The following is a 20097-nucleotide window of genomic DNA, read 5'->3' on the forward strand; positions in this document are numbered from 1 at the left end:
ATGTTACAACGAAATCGGTACGATTTTCGCCCTGCGTCGTCTTATTAAATACAAAAGAAACAATAATTTATAGTTCACTTATCTTCTCACAAGATATAAGACACGAATAAAACTATTGTTTAAGAGGAAATAAATGTTATCACAAATCCGTTTCCAGTGGACATATAAACGAAGTATGAGTTTAACTGTAGCATAAATTTTATTTCACTGGCGTAGTTGGCATATTTAAAATAGTGAATCACATTCGTTGCAGTCATAATTTATCGATAGGTAATTACAACACGCATTGTCATCAAACCTCAAACTGAATTTATCGATGGGTAATTACAACACACATTATCAACAAACCTCAAACTGTCAGATCACCCCAGAATCTGCGAAATTAAGACCAGAATATGTAATTTGTCACAAAACAACAATTTCGTATGAAATGAGATGTGTCAGTCTACAGTACAGCTCTTGTATGTGCATGTGCTGAATAAACCGTTGTTAAGTGAACTAGTATTCGTCTTTCATCTAATTACACCTTCTTCTATGCGACAATATCAGTGTAAGCTACTAGAGACTTCCATGAAATGTATATGTGAATTTTTGTTAAGCTCCAAGCCCTCTGCAAAATCAGACATTCTAAAAATCTCCATGGACAGAGTAAGAAAAACTCTCCTGTATACATTATTCATTTTTGTGACTTCAGTATTTGTACGTTGCATTGTATTTTTCTTACGCTACGAGGAAGATTGTTCATGGCACCAATTTAGTTTCAACAAGAATCTATGCTTTAATTCCAGTACTGCAAATATAGTGACCAGCACGAAATTAGGGCTTCAAGGTCATCTCACCGTCTTACAGCATTTCCAGTTTTCTTTTATTTTCTTCATTTCAAATGTACGCAAAAATTCAAAAAAAAAGAAAATACTGCGAAGTCTATTTTTAGTCTAGAATATGATGGAGTACTTTCTAAAAGAAAATTCTCACTACAAGAAATTTTGGAGGAAAACAACTTTTTACCTCAACCTGCGTTAGTAACAGAATCACTAATGTAATTGGACTGAAAAAAAAATGAACATCTTCACAGTTTACAGATACATATGCTGAGTCTTTTATTTCGGAAACATAAAAGTATTCTGAGATAAAAAATGAAATATTATAAGAAGTGTGAAACTGTGCCGACTGCGTAGCGAAAAATGTAGTCGCTGATGAATTTTCGTTGTGTAGGACTGCAAAGGAACTTCCCGCGAGAAAGTTTTTAAGAAAACTACAAAATTATTTTTGGTAACATTGCAGATATCATTACTGTATCGTACACGTACAGAGGCAAATTACTTCCGCGATATTCCCTGCGCAGCAGCGCGCGAGTCGTTGTAGGCCGTCGCCAAGCCTTTTGTTCTAACGGCCCGCTGTAATGTGACCGAGAATATTCCCTACTTCCCGAAAATATTTTACTGGCTGCTAATAAATATATTCTTCGTCATTGCATCCGTCACTCAAAACGCCAATATGTGCCACGCAAAAGCAATTGTAGTTAGTTTGAAGCCAATATTTTCACTGAAGTGGAGCAAAATACTGGTTCGAAAGGTTTTGTGGCGTCCAAGTTTTATCTAAATTTGTTGTAAGCCTATTATTCTCAGCACGCAATATGTGCTTGGTACACAAAAACCTCGTTCTTATTACTGCAATGTCCCTGTCTTGTGTTGCAAATTTCGTCCATCATTACAGTTGCTGAACTAAAAACCAAGTGGGCGGAGAAAGTGCATTGAAATGACTGGCCAGAATAATCAATTTTATCACGGACATTACCCTGTATTTCTCTAGCTAGCGGATACTATCCTCTGTTATACTAAAGTAATACAATTCTACGTTCTAGCTTTTTGTAAAAGTCGTCAAATATCATAGATTTCTACGCTCTTCTCGGAGAATCAGAAAAGGTAAATTCTTCTATGAAAAAAGGAGCTAAATTTCGAATTGCCCTTACTACGAAACAGCCAGTAAATCCTTCTATGAAAAAAAGGAGTTAAATTTCGAATGTACAAGCAAACCGAATGCAGTAAGGTTATATTCGAATGTAAAGACTTTCGATACAGGTTTTTAGGAAAAACTGTTGTTAATTAATGCAGAATTGACAATCTTATTTTAATCGACAGTTACTGTCGAGTAAGCTAATCGCCACCACTTGTGATAAATTTATCAGACGTCTACTGTAAGGGAAAAACATTCGCAGTATGTCCTCTATAACAGAAATGAAATGACAAACATTTAAATCAAGTCAGCTTTTTACATAGACCGCACTTACGTAAACTGAAGGATCTTCGGTCTCCGCGTTTTCGTTTCACTGTCGCTTGTTTCAGCCAGGTGTGTCATCACAGATTCCACTTTGGTGTCTCTTAAACCCTGGTTCAAGAAATCAGTTTCTTGCAATGCTTCTGCGCCTTTTACGCACCTCACCCAGTCCTGGTGAGTAACATTGACGAGAGTTTCGTGTGTTAGCTTCTCGACATCAGTAAGTTTGAAAGTAGTATTTATTTTCACTACTTCTCGCTTGTCTTGGGCCAATATCAATTCAATGGGATTATATTGGCAGTGATTCAGTGGTAGACATACCACTTGGTGTCCCATTTCGTTTGTCAATTGATCTAATTCGTAAGTCTGTTTGGCACCTACGATTTCTTTCTTAGACAGGAGCTCAGCCTTCGTTTCATCGACTGAAAATGAAACATTCTTTCTCTTTAACCACTCCATAACATCTGCCTTGCGCCAGTTTGAACGTGGGAGCTTTTCTACCTGAATGGAGTCGTAGCTGGGGTTATCCATCATGATAATTGGACCCTTCTTCCAGCGCAGACAACAGTCGAACAAACCAATTCTTAAAAATTTCTCCATTCATTTCTGAACGGTAATCGGATTGGCAACAACTTTTCCCACCACGGAAAACAAGTTTGAACTCTGGTATGAAGCCTGTGGTTAATGAATCAGCGTTGGCGATGATTAATCGGCCACCTCTACCAGTAGGCACTTCTAAACCGTCATTTCCTTTGGAGTCGTGCCATATATACACTACTGGCCATTAAAATTGCTACACCACGAAGATGACGTGCTACAGACGCGAAATTTAACTGACAGGAAGAAGATGCTGTGATATGCAAATGATTAGCTTTTCAGAGCATTCATACAAGGTTGGCACTGGTGGCGAAACCTACAACGTGCTGACATGAAGAAAGTTTCCAACTGATTTCTCATACACAAACAGAAGTTGACCGGCGTTGCCTGGTGAAACGTTGTTGTGATGCTTCGTGTGAGAAGGAGAAATGCGTACCATCACGTTTCCGACTTTGATAAACGTCGGGTTGTAGCCTATAGCGATTGCGGTTTGTCGTATCGCGACATTGCTGCTCGCGTTGGTCGAGATCCAATGACTGTTAGCAAAATATGGAATCGGTGGGTTCAGGAGGGTAATTCGGAACGCCGTACTGGATCCCAACGGCCTCGTATCACTAGCAGTCGAGATGACAGGCATCTTATCCGCATGGCTGTAACGGATCGTGCTGCCACGTCTCGATCCCTGAGTCAACAGATGGGGACGTTTGCAAGACAACAACCATCTGCACGAACAGTTCGACGACGTTTGCAGCAGCATGGAATATTAGCTCGGAGACCATGGCTGCGGTTACCCCTGGGTTACCCTTGACGCTGCATCACAGAAGGAGCGCCTGCGATGGTGTACTCAACGACGAATCTGGGTGCACGAATGGCAAAACGTCACTTTTTCGATGAGTCCAGGTTCTGTTTACAGCATCATGATGGTCGCATCCGTGTTTGGCGTCATCGTGGGGAACGCACATTGGAAGCGTGTATTCGTCATCGCCATACGGGCATATCACCCGGTGTAATGGTATAGGGTGCTGTAACCTCCCCCTCACTTAACGGCCTTAATGACAGTAAAAATTGAACCGCGTGTACCTAATGGAAATTTGGGAAAAGCAATCGTCACCGAAGTTAAATCTGTTGGTAAAGAGGGAGGAAAGGGTTTACATCCAAATGAAGGAAAAATGCAAATGAAACTGGTGGAAATTAATTTTTAAAAAGGGTAAAGTTAATAAAGAAAGTAAATATGCGGTCGTTACGTTAACAATTTACTGGCGTTAATTAGATATTTGAGATTTGGGGAAAATTACTGTCGCCAGTCCTATGGACAACTACTATAATAACTGAAAAAGAAAGGTTATTGCACTAAAAGTGTGGCAACTGAAGGTTGACACGTGTTGTGTGAAAACTGAATGTTTGTCAGAAGTAATAAATTTCGCTACGCTCTGACTTAATTTAGCAAAAGAATTAATAAAACCGGAAAATTGAAAGTTAATTTAGTGACTGAAATTTATAGTGAACTTCGTTTCGGAAGCACTACGAAATTCAATAAAATAAGGTTTGTCTTGGGCTACCTCAACAATCATTTCTAAAGGTACTTGAATCTATGCAATTTAGAAATAAGAGATTTAACTTTGAACTTGAATTAAATGATTCTGAAAAATTAACAATAGTAAAATTTAGTACATACCAAGCTGAGCTGCAGTCACAGGTAAGCTAAAATATGGTAACCGGACACTGAAAATTTACTGCTAATATCTTGATAGCTGAAGTGTCTTTACACTGAGCGCGTCCTGATTTCCCTGCCTGCACGTCGACTGGTGATCTTCAGGACACCTCGCACTACTGCCTAGCCTAAAAAAAAACCCATGTGCACGCCATTTCATTTCATATAAAACAGAAGCTGGTTTGTCGTATAGTGTTCTGTGAGCTCATGTCCATTTGTTATTGCTTATATTTCAGTATGTGAACTGTCCAGTTTAAATGTGTTGTAAGTATACTGTTCATATTCAATTTTTTTTTCCACATCTGTTTTCCGTACTTTCTTGCATTTAATGGAGAACTGCATGTTAAAAGCTTTTGAGACAATTGGTATCTTGCAACGGAATGACTACATATTTATACTTTGTATTGTGTTGCTTCTTGCCACTAGGTGTTAAGACAAAGGCGTTTTTCATTGCAAGTGGTAGAAAAACAACAGTAGTTACACAAATGTGTTCACATGATACTGACAGGTGCTACAAAAGTATATCAGCAGATGTCAGTTTAAAAGCAAATAATACACACTCTCATGCTTTCATCATAGGATAATTGGAGTTTACTAAATTCAGTAGCATTTACAGTGGTGGTAGTACATTGAAAGGAAGAAAACTGCAACTACTCCATCTTTCACGTTGTGATTTATTTGACCTCGACACCACTGGGTCAGTAAGTGAGAGACGAATACTGCAGCCACTCACCAATTATGAATTAATGTGGTTGCTTGTAAAGTGTGTGTCAAGTCTTGCTGAAGGCCAGATTTTTAGCTGTTCTGCTACAGAGCAACAAGCAGCCACATCAAAAATCAGTATGAAAATGTTAAGAAAACTTCTCCATCAAAAGTCACCTTGCTCGAACAGTCCACGGGTGTACTGCCAGTCCATAGTGTCCAACGGGCACAATATTTTGGTGATCAGACATGTCGATATCATCACGTGCGCTGACGAACTGAGCTCCTGAGGGCGGGTGGCCATCTTAAATCCCCTCCCCTCACGAGGCGTTCTATCCGCGGTCCTTGCGTCAGCGGTTGGTGAGATGCTGGCGTCAACATCCTTGGTGGCATCGGCATCTGTGGTGGCATCAGTGTAATTGCCTTGTCCACCCTAGTCTTCTGCCCACCAAATAAAATGCGAGCATCATTGGGAAGTGTCAAAGATGATCTCGGTTTGCGGAAGGCCGGCATATACCAGATCCCGTGTCAGTGTGGGAAGACTTATATTGGACAGACAGTGCGCACCATCGAAGATCGTTGCTGAGAACATCCAGAGGCACACTCGACTTTGGTACCCCAACAAGTCGGCAGTCACAAAGCACTGTTTGTCCGAAAATCACAAAATGGACTACCATCATACCAGGGTCTTAGCACAGACATCTAAATACTGGAACAGCATCGTTAGAGATGCTATCGATATTCGTACCAGGGACGGACTCGTCAACCGAGATTGCGGCTACAACCTCAGCAGGGCATGGGAACCAGCATTGAGTCTAATTAAAAAGTCGCTCAGCAAAGGAAACGAATAGGCGACTAGGGCAGACGAGGCAATTACACCGACGCCACCACAGATGTCGATGCCAGCGTCTCACCAACCGCTGATGCACGGGCGCGGACAGCGGAGAGAATGCCTCGTGAGGGGAGGAGATTTAAGACGGCCGCCTGCCCTCAGGAGCTCAGTTCATCAGCGCAACTGACGATGGTGACATGTCTGATCGCCAAAATATTGGCCCATTGGACACTATGGACCGGCAGTACACCCATGGACTGTTTGAGCAAGAAATATGCTGAGAGAAACTGAAGAACTACAAAAGTCATCTTGCTGCTTACAATATCTCACAGTGCAAGAGCAACAAACTTACGATATTATACAACTGATAATGCCCCTTTCTGTTTCTAAATGGCTCTAAGCACTATGGGACTTAACATCTGAGGTCATCAGTCCCCTAGACTAACAAGGGGAGGCCGCCAATTGTGAAATTCAGATTCGATTCATACTGCGCATAATAAAAGCTCATGGCCAGAGGTGTAATGTGGCAAAGCACCAAGATGCACTTCTCAGCCGTTGTCGAGAAAATCGACAGTTAAAAGAAACCGTTGCGGTGAAATACTCTCTACGATTAACAGTTTTCTACAGCGTCGTGGCGCAGCGGTAAGCGCTCGGGTTCGTAATCCAACGGTCGCCGGATCGAATCTCGCGCCATGCAACCTTTTTTTTTTAGTAATTGTTTTTTGTAATTCAAATGTATACACACACACACACACACACACACACACACACACACACATATATATATATATATATATATATATATATATATATATATATATATTCCCAGCAATCAGTTGCAACAATTATGCATATTATAAGTTGTTGAAAGTCGTTTGTCGTGGAAAAACTGACGACTTCGAACATCATTATGTTTTCCGCAAACAAAGTTGTATTTCACAAATGTTATTAATTGTCTTAATAATGTTAACCACGTATAGTTAACGGAAGACGTAGAAACGATATTCCGAAACGAATACGTATAGCGTAATTCAAACGTTCGAATTAGAATAGAGGCCCCACCAACACAAATTTGCTGTGGCAGGTATGAAATATAAACACCGTTACTCGCTCGTTACACTTGAAGGACAGATGTTGAATGGGCCGAAACGAGCCGCCGCATAACAGCATAGTTGCCTGTTAACTTCGATAGAAGGTAGATGCGGTCCCTAGCGCAACTTATAACATCGTCGAAAATCAGTGCGGACGTGAAAACTTTGGTACACCCTGTTAAACAAATGGAAGAATGGAGGCGGTGCAATTGGAGAGCGATCCGCCTTCACCAACATGCATAAGCAATTCATTAGTATATATATATATATATATCTGTCGATTTTCTCGACAACGGCTGAGAAGTGCATCTTGGTGCTTTGCCACATTACACCTCTGACCATGAGCTTTTATAATGCGCAGTATGAATCGAATCTGAATTTCACAATTGGCGGCCTCCCCTTGTAAGAACTACTTAAACCTAACTAACCTAAGGACATCACACACATCCATGCCCGAGGCAGGATTCAGACCTGCAACTGTAGCAGCAGCGTCGTTCTGGACTGAAGTGCCTAGCACTGCTCGGCTAATGCAGCCACTCTTTCTGTTTCTGCCAGCATAATTTTTGGTTATTGTGAATACATAATTTTATTTATGGAATGCCACATTTCCAACGTACTTGAGTATGATACAGGATAGCAACTAAACACAGATCATTTTGAAGCACCAAGTGAGTAATACCTTACTAATTCATGCCAATATAGGCACACTTGTGTTTAAGTACGGAGTAATTGTAAAGGCGTTTCCACTAGTTTATTGGACAAAACAGTAACCATCAGAGAGAAATTAATCATCAACAATGTATTCTCTCACAATGTCTAAAACACTCTGACAAAGCTCAGATAGTTTACTGATTCCATACATGTAGGAACCTCCTGGTTCTGAGTTAAAGATGTTGTCAAACCAGGTTTGCAGAGCATTTTTTTCCGGAATGAATTTTCTTGTCGGTTGTTTGATGTTGTTGTTGTTGTTGTCTTCAGTCCAGAGACTGGTTTGATGCAGCTCTCCATGCTACTCTATCCTGTGCAAGCTTCTTCATCTCCCAGTACCTACAGCAGCCTAAATCCTTCTGAATCTGTTTAGTGTATTCGTCTCTTGGTCTCCCTCTGATTTTTACCCTCCACGCTGCCCTCCAATACTAAATTTGTGATCCCTTGATGCCTCAGCATATGCCCTACCAATCGATCCCTTCTTCTAGTCAAGTTGTGCCACAAATTTCTCTTCTCTCCAATTCTATTCAATACCTCCTCATTGGTTATGTGATCTACCCATCTAATCTTCAGCATTCTGCTGTAGCACCACATTTCAAAAGCTTCTATTCTCTTTTTGTCTAAACTATTTATCGTCCATGTTTCACTTCCATACATGGCTACCTACACTCCATACAAATAATTTCAGAAACGACTTCCTGACACTTAAATCTATACTCGACGTTAACATATTTCTCTTCTTCACAAATGCTTTCCTTGCCATTGCCAGTCTACATTTGATATCCTCTCTACTTCGACCATCATCAGTTATTTTGCTCCCCAAATAGCAATACTCATTTACTACTTTAAGCTTCTCATTTCCTAATCTAATTCCCACAGCATCACCTGATTTAATTCGACTACATTCCATTGTCCTCGTTTTGCTTCTGTTAATGTTCACCTTATATCCTCCTTTCAAGACACTGTCCATTCTGTTCAGCTGCTCTTCCAGGTCCTTTGCTGTCATAGGCGAACCTCAAAGTGTTTATTTCTTTTCCATGGATTTTAAATCGTACTCAGAATTTTTCTTTTGTTTCCTTTACTTCTTGTTCAACACACCGATTGAATAACATCGGGGATAGGCTACAACAATGTCCCACTCCCTTCCCAACCACTGCTTCCCTTTCATGCCCCTCGACTCTTATAACTGCCATCTGGTTTCTGTACAAATTGTAAATAGCCTTTCCCTGCCTGTATTTTACCCCTGCCACGTTCAGAATTTGAAAGAGAGTATTCCAATCAACATTGTCAAAAGCTTTCTCTAAGTCTACAAATGCTGGAAATGTAGGTTTGCCTTTCCTTAATCTATTTTCTAAGGTAAGTTGTAGGGTCAGTATTGCCTCACGTGTTCCAACATTTCTATGGAATCCAAACTGATCTTCCCCGAGGTTGGCTTCTACCAGTTTTTCCATTCGCCTGTAAAGAATTCGTGTTAGTATTTTGCAGAAGTGGCTTATTAAACTGATAGTTCGGTAATTTTCACATCTGTCAACACCTGCTTTCTTTGGGATTGGAATTATTATATTCTTCTTGAAGTCTGAGGGTATTTTGCCTGTCTCATACATCTTGCTCACCAGATGGTAGAGTTTTGTCAGGACTGGCTCTCACAAGGCTGTCAGTAGTTCTAATGGAATGTTGTCTACTCCCAGGACCTTGTTTCCACCTAGGTCTTTCAGTGCTTTGTCAAACTCTTCACGCAGTATTATATCTCCTATTTCATCTTCATCTACATTCTCTTCCATTTCTATAATATTGTCCTCAAGTACATTGCCCTTATATAGACCCTCTATATACTCCTTCCACATTTCTGCTTTCCCTTCTTTGCTTTGAACTGGGTTTCCACCTGAGCTCTTGATATTCCTGCAAGTGGTTCTTTTTTCTCCAAAGGTCTCTTTAATTTTCCTGTAGGCAGTATCTATCTTACCCCTCATGAGATAAGCCTCTACATCCTTACAGTATCGTCTAGCCATCCCTGCTTAGCCATTTTGCACTTCCTGTCGATCTCATTTTTGCGACGTTTGTATTCCTTTTTGCCTGCTTCATTTACTGCATTTTTGTATTTTTTCCTTTCATCAATTAAATTCAATCTCTCTTCTGTTACCCAAGGATTTCATTAGCCCTCGAATTTTTACCTACTTGATCCTCTGCTACCTTCACTATTTCGTTCCTCAAAGCTACCCATTCTTGTTCTACTGTATTTCTTTCCCCCATTCTTGTCAATCGTTCCCTAATACTCTCCTTGAAGTTCTCTACAACCTCTGGTTTAGTCAGTTTATCCAGGTCCCATCTCCTCAAATTCCCACCTTTTTGCAATTTCTTTAGTTCTGATCTACAGTTGATAACCAATAGATTGTGGTCAGAGTCCACATCTGTCCCTGGAAAAGTCTCACAATTTAAAACCTGGTTCCGAAATCTCTGTCGTACCATTACATAATCTATCTGAAACTTGTCAGTATCTCCAGGTTTCTTCCATGTATACAAACTTCTTTTATGATTCTTGAACCAAGTGTTAGCTATGATTAAGTTATGCTCTGTGTAAAATTCTACTAGGCGGCTTCCTCTTTCGTTTCTTCCCCCCAATCCATATTCACCTACTACGTTTCCTTCTCTCCCTTTTCCTACTATCGAATTCCAGTCACCCATGACTATTAAATTTTCATCTCCCTTCACTATCGGAATAATTTCTTTTATCTCATCATACGCTTCATCAATCTCCTCTTCACCTGCGGAGCTAGTTGGCATATAAACTTGTACTACTGTGGTAAGCGTGGGCTTCGTACCTATCTTGGCCACAATAATGCGTTCACTATGCTGTTTGTAGTAGCTTACCCGCATCCCTATTCATTATTAAACCTACTCCTGCATTAGCCCTATTTGATTTTGTATTTATAACCCTGTATTCACCTGACCAGAAGTCTTGTTCCTCCTGCCACCAAACTTCACTAAGTCCCACTATATCTAACTTTAACCTATCCATTTCCCTTTTTAAATTTTCTAACATACCTGCCCGATTAAGATATCTGGCATTCCACGCTCCGATCCGTAGAACGCCAGTTTTCTTTCTCCTGATAACGATGTCCACCTGAGTAGTCTCCGCCCGGAGATCCGAATGGGGGACTATTTTACCTCCGGAATATTTTACCCAAGAGGATGCCATCATCATTTAACCATACAGTAAAGCTGCATGCCCTTGGGAAAAATTACAGCTGTAGTTTCCCCTTGTTTTCAGCCACTTGCAGTACCAGCACAGCAAGGCCGTTTTGGTTAGTGTTACAAGGCCAGATCAGTCAATCATCCAGACTTTTGACCCTGCTACTACTGAGAAGGCTGCTGCCCCTCTTCAGGAACCACACATTTGTCTGACCTCTCAACAGATACCCCTCTGTTGTGGTTGCACCTACGGTACAGCTATCTGTATTGCTGAGGCATGCAAGCCTCCCCACCAACGGCAAGGTCCATGGTTCATGGGGGGATAAGGAGTGGGAAAGGTAAGCATTTGACGGCTTAAGATCAGAATAACAAGTGTGTGAGGGATGACTTGTTTGTGCAACCAGCAGAGTGTATTAAAGTGTAGCAGCAATGTGTAATGATGGTTTGTTGGTTATTTTTCTTACACTACGAGCCAAGGTGTATTAGTAGTTGGCAATAAATAACTGCTGCGATGGGCAAACACCTGCGGAGGAGTTTGTAGTCCACAGTATCTTTTTTGAACCATCAAATGCAAAATATTATGTTCACACTGACTTTTGCTCCAGTAAATGCTTTTGTTAGGGCACATATGTTAATTACTTCTTAAGAAGTTAACGTAACTCATCACAAGTAACTACATTGCACAGGAATGATCAGTGAACTAATGACTTTCAAGCAAAAATGTAGTAATAATCTCCTCTTTGCTTTGAAACTGAGTATGCAATACTCAAACACCCAACTTCTAAAACTTGCCTATCGAATGCAAATGTCACATGATGGTTAAATGACTGCAGGTCATTACGTTTTATCAAAGGCTTCTTGAATGTGGAAAATTATTCATTCCAGAACGATCTTTCTTCAAACAAGAAACTCCTTTCGTGATGTGTTTTGTGCAAAATCATTCACCTTACACAATACAACAGTTTTGAGCTGCCTTCACCCTTCTATTAAATCGAAAGTGAACATGTCACGTATGTTAGACCTTTTTCCACTTGTGATTCTATTTTACATGGTTTAGACAATGTTCATAAGTTTCAAGTAACTCCAACGTGTAACTGCAAGATAAACATTACAATTTCAAGGAAGAAAATTACAGTTGATAAATATACCCATGCCACCATAGTCAACTGGATGGACAGTGCCCGACAGGTGGCATACGGCTGAAGGTCACTGTAGGGGGGAGCAAAATCTCTAGGGTGAACTGTTCTGATCTAGACACAGCCACAAGCTGCTTTGTGAAATTATTTCTTGAAGTTTCTGCTGTTACAATTGTGTTAGAATATGAAGCGAATAATCTTTGGCATTCCATCAGATCGATAACTTACGCAGACAGCTGGCACGTTGTTTAAGAAATAGAGGAAGGAGTGGACTCAAACTCATGCCTTGCATCTACATTGAGCTACTCTTGCCACTGGACTACAAGCTGATACAGCAGACAATTCCTCATCCAACAGTGTTGCCAGACTGTGTATGTTGCCAGAATTAGAATTCTGAGGGGCAGCTGGTTTTATTGGACCTCTTAAGTGAACTTAGTTCCTGCGGCGGCTGGCCGAAGGACAGACTTTTTGTCTAAGACTGTACATTCCTGTCCGTGGACGTCTTTGTGGCTGGACACTTTTCTAAGTATGAGGTCTTGATGGCAGACATAACTTCATCTGCCACTCTCTTTAAATCTAATGGACTTCTTATCGAAGTTTTTACATGCATGCCACTGAATCCTCCAATAACTACAGTGAAGCTTTTTTTATCATTTGTTGACACATAATGCTTGATTAACACAGAAATTATGATAATGATGTTGAAACATCAGTGCTACGGTGAAAGTCTGACAATCCCGTGACTATCCTTTAACCACATCAACAACATATTGTGGAAACTACATCTTGCTTTGTTTCACAAGTTATCCAAGTTCTCTGCCTTCCCCATATCATTCTGAACATGCACATGGTGATATATAAACCAGTTAAAAATGCTGCCTCTTTTCATTGGCATCATCAGACTTCCCTCATTAATAACTGTATAATATGGGCCAATATCCATAACAATTACAGACGGCCTATATAACTTTCATAGTAATTGCCCTTTGAACAAATTAAAAAGTTCTCATGATTGCTTTCTTTGTGATGGTCTTTGTTTTCCTTGATTTTTATATGAATCTGGAAGAACTTCCAGCATGCAAGAAACCTCTCTTCACGGAACAGCAGAACATCTGCGTATACTGTGTACACTGAGGCCAAGCTCAGACAGGGAATGGAACTGCTTAGGTATGGTTAAGAAGAATCTCTCCAGCATTCATTTTAATCAATTTCAGGAAACAATTAAGGAAACCATAGAAAATTTAAACCTGTATGGGGAAGTGACCCCCTCTCCTCCAAATACGAGTCCAGTGCTTAACCACAGCACCATCTCTCTCAGTGTTTCATCTCTGAATGTGGGTTCCGTACGAAACTGTTATCTACCTGCTGCACTTTACATGACTTGCTGTCTGTAACGGGAATTCATAATCATCATGTATAAGACAAAATAAAATACTGCAGGATCAGAAAAAGTGAGAAAGGGTACAGGCTGAATAATGATGAAGGCTGATTGAATTGGATAATTAACTTTTCAAAAAGAAGTATAAAACAAGTAAGACTAGAAAGTAAAGTTCTAATAAACAAACTACAATGTAGTATGAGGCTTTTTAGCTGTTGGCAAAACAGGTGTAATAGGAAAACCAATTTTAGAAAAACATTTATTTTATTTGTGGTCATGAAAGTACACTAAAATGACGTCTTTGGATTATGACTACAATTCAACATTAATATTTTCTTTACAAAAGTAACTATGTAGTCTTACTGGCAAAAACTTCTTGTAAAAATATAAAATTAAATATCAATCAGCAGTGAACTTGTACATACACATTTCAAGTACCATAAAAAGGCTAATTCTTAATAATTTAACAATTGTTCAACTTAGTATTTATTTCCATGTTTATCAGCTGTGGACACATTTTTGTGTGTAGACCAAAAACAAGAACAGAACCAAAAATTAAATAAATATGAACACTGATTATTAATATTCACTTAGTTTAGCACATCTGTTTTACAAATTGGGTGAATAAGTCATGATTTTGTACGAAAAAAAAACTGACACTTCATTCGAGAACTCTCAGACTGGTGATAAGTATGTACCAATTTCTATCAACTGCATTCTGCAGGAATCTTTATACTGTATGATAACACTCCATGTCCTAATTTGTTTTGTTATCTCATACAGACTTTGTACTCTATGGCACAGTAACTAACCAAACGTGCACATACCAGAGAGCATTGCTGTTTCTATAACTGCAACAGTAACACTTCTGATTCACTACTACAAATGCTACCTTCAGGAGCCTAGTCCTAAATAATCCAAAGAAATAAAAGCAACATCATAGTAAATAAATGCAGTAAAAAAAAAAAAATTGCTCTGATGGTTTCCCAGAAGCTTCACACAAATTGTTATAACATTTAACAACACACAGTTTGAAAGGAACTCCCAGACATACATTTTGACAATATATAACAAACACAGGTTACAACTTGGTATGACAACAATAAAAATGTTCTGTTATGGCTTATGCAGATACTGCCAACAATGTAATCATTATTTACATTCAATTTGTTCATCAATTCAATGCCTACATGTAAGGTGTCCACTTCTCAAAAGGTCACAACAATAAATATGAATACATAGCAATTCAAATTCAATTGCAACACTAAATGCAGCTGTCAAAAAAGATCAATATTTTATAAGAATTCCATCTCTCGCTCAATTCCCACAAACTTCAACTGTTCAGTTGGTCCATACCTGCAAAAATGGTAAAGAGGAAAAGTCATAAGTTGTCTTTAAACTCAGAAAACAGAAATTTCAACAAAATATTGCAGGTGAAATTTAAAATACTGCTACGAGTGCCCCTGTCAAGACAAATCACATTACATTTGATATTATAATGGTTTAAAACTGGAGGACATTCATTCTATGATTAACGTCTAATTTACATCTACATCTACATTTATACTCCGCAAGTCACCCAACGGTGTGTGGTGGAGGGCACTTTACGTGACACTGTCATTACCTCTCTTTCCTGTTCCAGTCGCGTATGGTTCGCGGGAAGAACGACTGCCGGAAAGCCTCCGTGCGCGCTCGAATCTCCCTAATTTTACATTCATGATCTCCTCAGGAGGTATAAGTAGGTGTAAGCAATATAGTCGATACCTCATCCAGAAACGCATCCTCTCGAAACCTGGACAGCAAGCTACACTGCGATGCAGAGCGCCTCTCTTGCAGAGTCTGCCACTTGAGTTTGCTAAGCATCTCCGTAAGGCTATCACGCTTACCAAATAACCCTGTGACGAAATGCGTCGCTCTTCTTTGGATCTTCTCTACCTCCTCTGTCAACCCGACCTGGTACGGATCTCACACTGATGAGCAATACTCAAGTATAGGTCGAACGAGTGTTTTGTAAGCCACCTCCTTTGTTGATGGACTACATTTTCTAAGGACTCTCCCAATGAATCTCAACCTGGTACCCACCTTACCAACCATTAATTTTATATGATCATTCCACTTCAAATCGTTCCGCACGCACACTCCCAGATATTTTACAGAAGTAACTGCTACCAGTGTTTGTTCCGCTATCATATAATCATACAATAAAGGATCCTTCTTTCTATGTATTCGCAATACATTACATTTGCCTATGTTAAGGGTCAGTTGCCACTCCCTGCACCAAGTGCCTATCCGCTGCAGATCTTCCTGCATGTCGCTGCAATTTTCTAATGCTGCAACTTCTCTGTATACTACAGCATCACCCGCGAAAAGCTGCATGGAACTTCTGACACTATCTACTAGGTCATTTATATATATTGTGAAAAGCAATGGTCCCAAAACACTCCCCTGTGGCGTGCCAGAGGTTACTTTAATGTCTGTAGACATCTCTCCATTGAGAACAACATGCTGTGTTCTGTTTGCCAAAAACTCTTCAATCCAGCCACACAGCTGGTCTGATATTCCGTAGGCTCTTACTTTGTTTATCAGGCGACAGTGTGGAACTTTATCGAATGCCTTCCGGAAGTAAAGGAAAATGGCATCTACCTGGGAGCCTGTATCTAATATTTTCTGTGTCTCATGAACAAATAAGGCCTTGCACGATCGCAGTTTCCAAAATCCATGTTGATTCCTACAGAGTAGATTCTGGGTTTCCAGAAACGACAAGATACGCGAGCAAAAAACACGTTCTAAAATTCTACAACAGATCGACGTCAGAGATATAGGCCTATAGTTTTGCGCATCTGCCCGACGACCCTTCTTGAAGACTGTGTAACGAAGCAGGGTTGCCCACTGCTATCCTGTTTTGGTTTTACACTCCTTCAGTAACTTAGTTAAGCAATGAACACACTCTCTCTCTCTCTCTCTCTCTCTCTCTCTTTTTTTTTTTGACTACAGATTCTGTGGCCTTCAGCCTCATAGTACAGAATTCAGAAATAGTTTAAATAAAATTCCCCTAGTAAAATCTATTGTTTCAGTACATTCTAATGTCTATTCTGAAAGTAATGAGCTAATCAGTTTTATTGGAAATGCATACTATTAACAGTTATGGACAATAACATACATTGTGCAATACATATTAAGTAAAATTCAAGTGAGCTAATAGATCAAATTCAGCTATAAGACTGCATCGAAAAGAAAGCCTAAATTTTACTGATTCCAGCAAAGTGTTTAAATTAACCCAAAGTCTATTAGTTAAATAGATATTAAGACTTAAAAAATTCGTAGCCTGTATGACTTTCAGTGCCAATTGTGACCAAACTAACAAATAATTCAGAGATCTGTTTCGATACTTTTGCTACCTCTATTTTTCTACGTAAAACAACCCCAGTCTCAACTTTGTAAGTGCATTAATTAAGAATTAAGTAAATTTGAATATGTAAAAATTATTGTTCAAAAGGGCTGCCGTGGTTATAAGTCGGGAATTCCCACGGTGGATGCATAAATTAGTTCCGCGTATTTAAATTGATACAGCTCACTCATGTTATTTAAATAATAAAACCCAATAGTTAACTTCAAAACCAGTTAGAAAGGATCATTTTAACCCTGGGAAATTATAAACTATAATATATTAACAGAAATAGTCAAATATTCAAGCGCTCGTCTATATAAGGTCCCAGCTGGTGCAGTTCTAAGTTAGTTCTCGGTCAGATTCCCTTGGAGCAAAAGTACAGCAAGTTGGTTAATTTTTCGGTAATTGTAATTGTGAACTTTGTTAAAGACTGGAAGTTTTTGACCTACCTAATGTGACGGACCTACCTAATGTGACGATTAAGTGTAAGAGGCCTGGTCACATGAATATTGTGTGTGCGAGTGATAACAATTAAATCGTACTGTGGTTGACATAAATGTTCTACGATGAATACGATCTTGACTTTTGATTTTGGAAAACTTAACCTAGGATCCTGGCTTCTTAATTTCAGTGTGATTTAGGTGAGACGGACGCAGCTACCGGGAAGACAATATTGAATAAACAAAGCAAGGTAGGTCGGGAATACTGCGCACTATCAACTGGGTGAGGATATGTTTCAATACCGGTACATCCGGTTGTGACGTGAACTTTAAGTGGCACTAATAAAAGGACATGCCCCGACACGTTACAACTGGGACTGCCTCTGCTCTTTTCCAATCATTTGGAACCTTCCGTTCCTCTAGAGACTTGGGGTACATGGCTATTAGAAAGGGGCAAGTTCTTTCGTGTACTCTGTGTAGAATCGAATTGGTATCCCGTCAGGTCCAGTGGACTTTCCTCTGTTGAGTGATTTCAGTTGCTTTTCTATTCCTTGGACACTTATTTCGATGTCAGCCATTTTTTTGTTTTTGCGAGGATTTAGGGAAGGAACTGCAGTGCGGTCTTCCTCTGTGAAACAGCTTTGGAAAAAGGTGTTTAGTATTTCAGCTTTACGCATGTCATCCTCTGCTTCAATGCCATCATCATCCCGGAGTGTCTGGATATGCTGTTTCGAGCCACTTACTGATTTAACGGAAGACCAGAACTTCCTAGGATTTTCTGTCAAGTCGGTACATAGAATTTTACTTTCGAATTCACTGAACGCTTCATGCATAGCCCTCCTTACGCTAACTTTGACATTGTTTAGCTTCTGTTTGTCTGAGAGGTTTTGGCTGCGTTTAAACTTGGAGTGAAGCTCTCTTTGCTTTCGCAGTAGTTTCCCAACTTTGTTGTTGAACTACGGTGGGTTTTTCCCGTCCCTCACAGTTTTACTCGGCACGTACCTGTCTAAAACGCATTTTACGATTGCCTTGAACTTTTTCCATAAACACTCAATACTGTCAGTGTCAGAACAGAAATTTTCGTTTTGATCTGTTAGGTAGTCTGAAATCTGCCTTCTATTACTCTTGCTAAACAGATAAACCTTCCTCCCTTTTTTTATATTCCTATTAACTTCCATATTCAGGGATGCTGCAACGGCCTTATGATCACTGATTCCCTGTTCTGCACATACAGAGTCGAAAAGTTCGGGTCTGTTTGTTATCAGTAGGTCCAAGATGTTATCTCCACGAGTCGGTTCTCTGTTTAATAGCTCGAGGTAATTTTCGGATAGTGCACTCAGTATAATGTCACTCGATGCTCTGTCCCTACCACCCGTCCTAAACATCTGAGTGTCCCAGTCTATATCTGGTAAATTGAAATCACCACCTAAGACTATAACATGCTGAGGAAATTTATGTGAAATGTATTCCAGATTTTCTCTCAGTTGTTCTGCCACTAATGCTGCTGAGTCAGGAGGTTGGTAAAAGGAGCCAATTGTTAACCTAGCTTGCTTGTTAAGTGTAACCTCCACCCATAATAATTCACAGGGACTATCCACTTCTACTTCACTACAGGATAAACTACTACCAACAGCAACAAACACGCCACCTACGGTTGCATGCAATCTATCCTTTCTAAACATCGTCTGTGCCTTTGTAAAAATTTCAGCAGAATTTATCTCTGGCTTCAGCCAGCTTTCCGTATCTATAACGATTTCAGCTTCGGTGCTTTCTATCAGCGCTTGAAGTTCCGGTACTATACCAATGCAGCTTCGACAGTTTACAATTACAGTACCGATTGCTGCTTGGTCCCCACATGTCCTGACTTTGCCCCACACCCTTTTAGGCTGTTGCCCTTTCTGTACTTGCCCGAGGCCATCTAACCTAAAAAACCGCCCAGTCCACGCCACACAACCCCTGCTACCCATGTAGCCGTCTTCTGTGAGTAGTGAACTCCTGACCTATCCAGCGGAACCCGAAACCCCACCCCCCTATGGCGCAAGTCGAGGAATCTGCAGCCCACACGGTCGCAGAACCGTCTCAGCCTCTGATTCAGACCCTCCACTCAGCTCTGTACCAAAGGTCCACAGTCAGTCCTGTCAACGATGCTGCAGATGGTGAGCTCTGTTTTCATCCTGCTATTGAGACTAGCAGTCTTCACCAAATCAGATAGCCGCCGGAAGCCAGAGAGGATTTCCTCCGAGCCATAGCGACACACATCATTGGTGCCGACATGAGCAACGACCTGCAGATGGGTGCACCCTGTACCCTTCATGGCATCCGGATGGACCCTTTCCACATTTGGAATGACTCCCCCCGGTATGCACACGGAGTGCATATTGGTTTTCTTCCCCTCTCTTGCTGCCTGTAACCCCTGTTTCAATTCTGTTCTTGTTTCCTTTTTTCTTAATGTATGTTCTGTTATATTATGCAATTATTTTCAAGTAGGTTGTTAACAGCAATTATTTTGGATAGATTTATAAGTCAATGGCCAAATCCGAATCTCTATATTTATTACTATTATTTGTGAAATATTTACTATTTTGTGAAAAATGCAATGTGGACATGCAAGAATTACTTAGCTCTTGGAATTATTAAATTAATAGAGC

General features: G+C 40.1%; 1 protein-coding gene across 2 annotated transcripts in view; it reads right to left on the reverse strand.

The window, feature by feature from the left end:
• Nucleotides 1–13866: 13866 nt before the first annotated feature.
• LOC124605436 (histone-lysine N-methyltransferase E(z)) overlaps nucleotides 13867–20097 on the reverse strand; it is a 96325-nt gene continuing 90094 nt past the window's right edge. For both annotated transcript variants that reach the window (XM_047137102.1, XM_047137103.1), the window contains exon 14: nucleotides 13867–14977. In XM_047137102.1, the coding sequence (XP_046993058.1) occupies nucleotides 14917–14977 (61 nt within the window). In that variant the 3' untranslated portion in view covers nucleotides 13867–14916. The remainder of the gene's footprint in view (nucleotides 14978–20097) is intronic.

The sequence above is a fragment of the Schistocerca americana genome, chromosome 3 (genome assembly GCF_021461395.2).
Source record: "Schistocerca americana isolate TAMUIC-IGC-003095 chromosome 3, iqSchAmer2.1, whole genome shotgun sequence".
In the NCBI taxonomy this organism is placed as follows: Eukaryota; Metazoa; Arthropoda; class Insecta; order Orthoptera; family Acrididae; genus Schistocerca; species Schistocerca americana.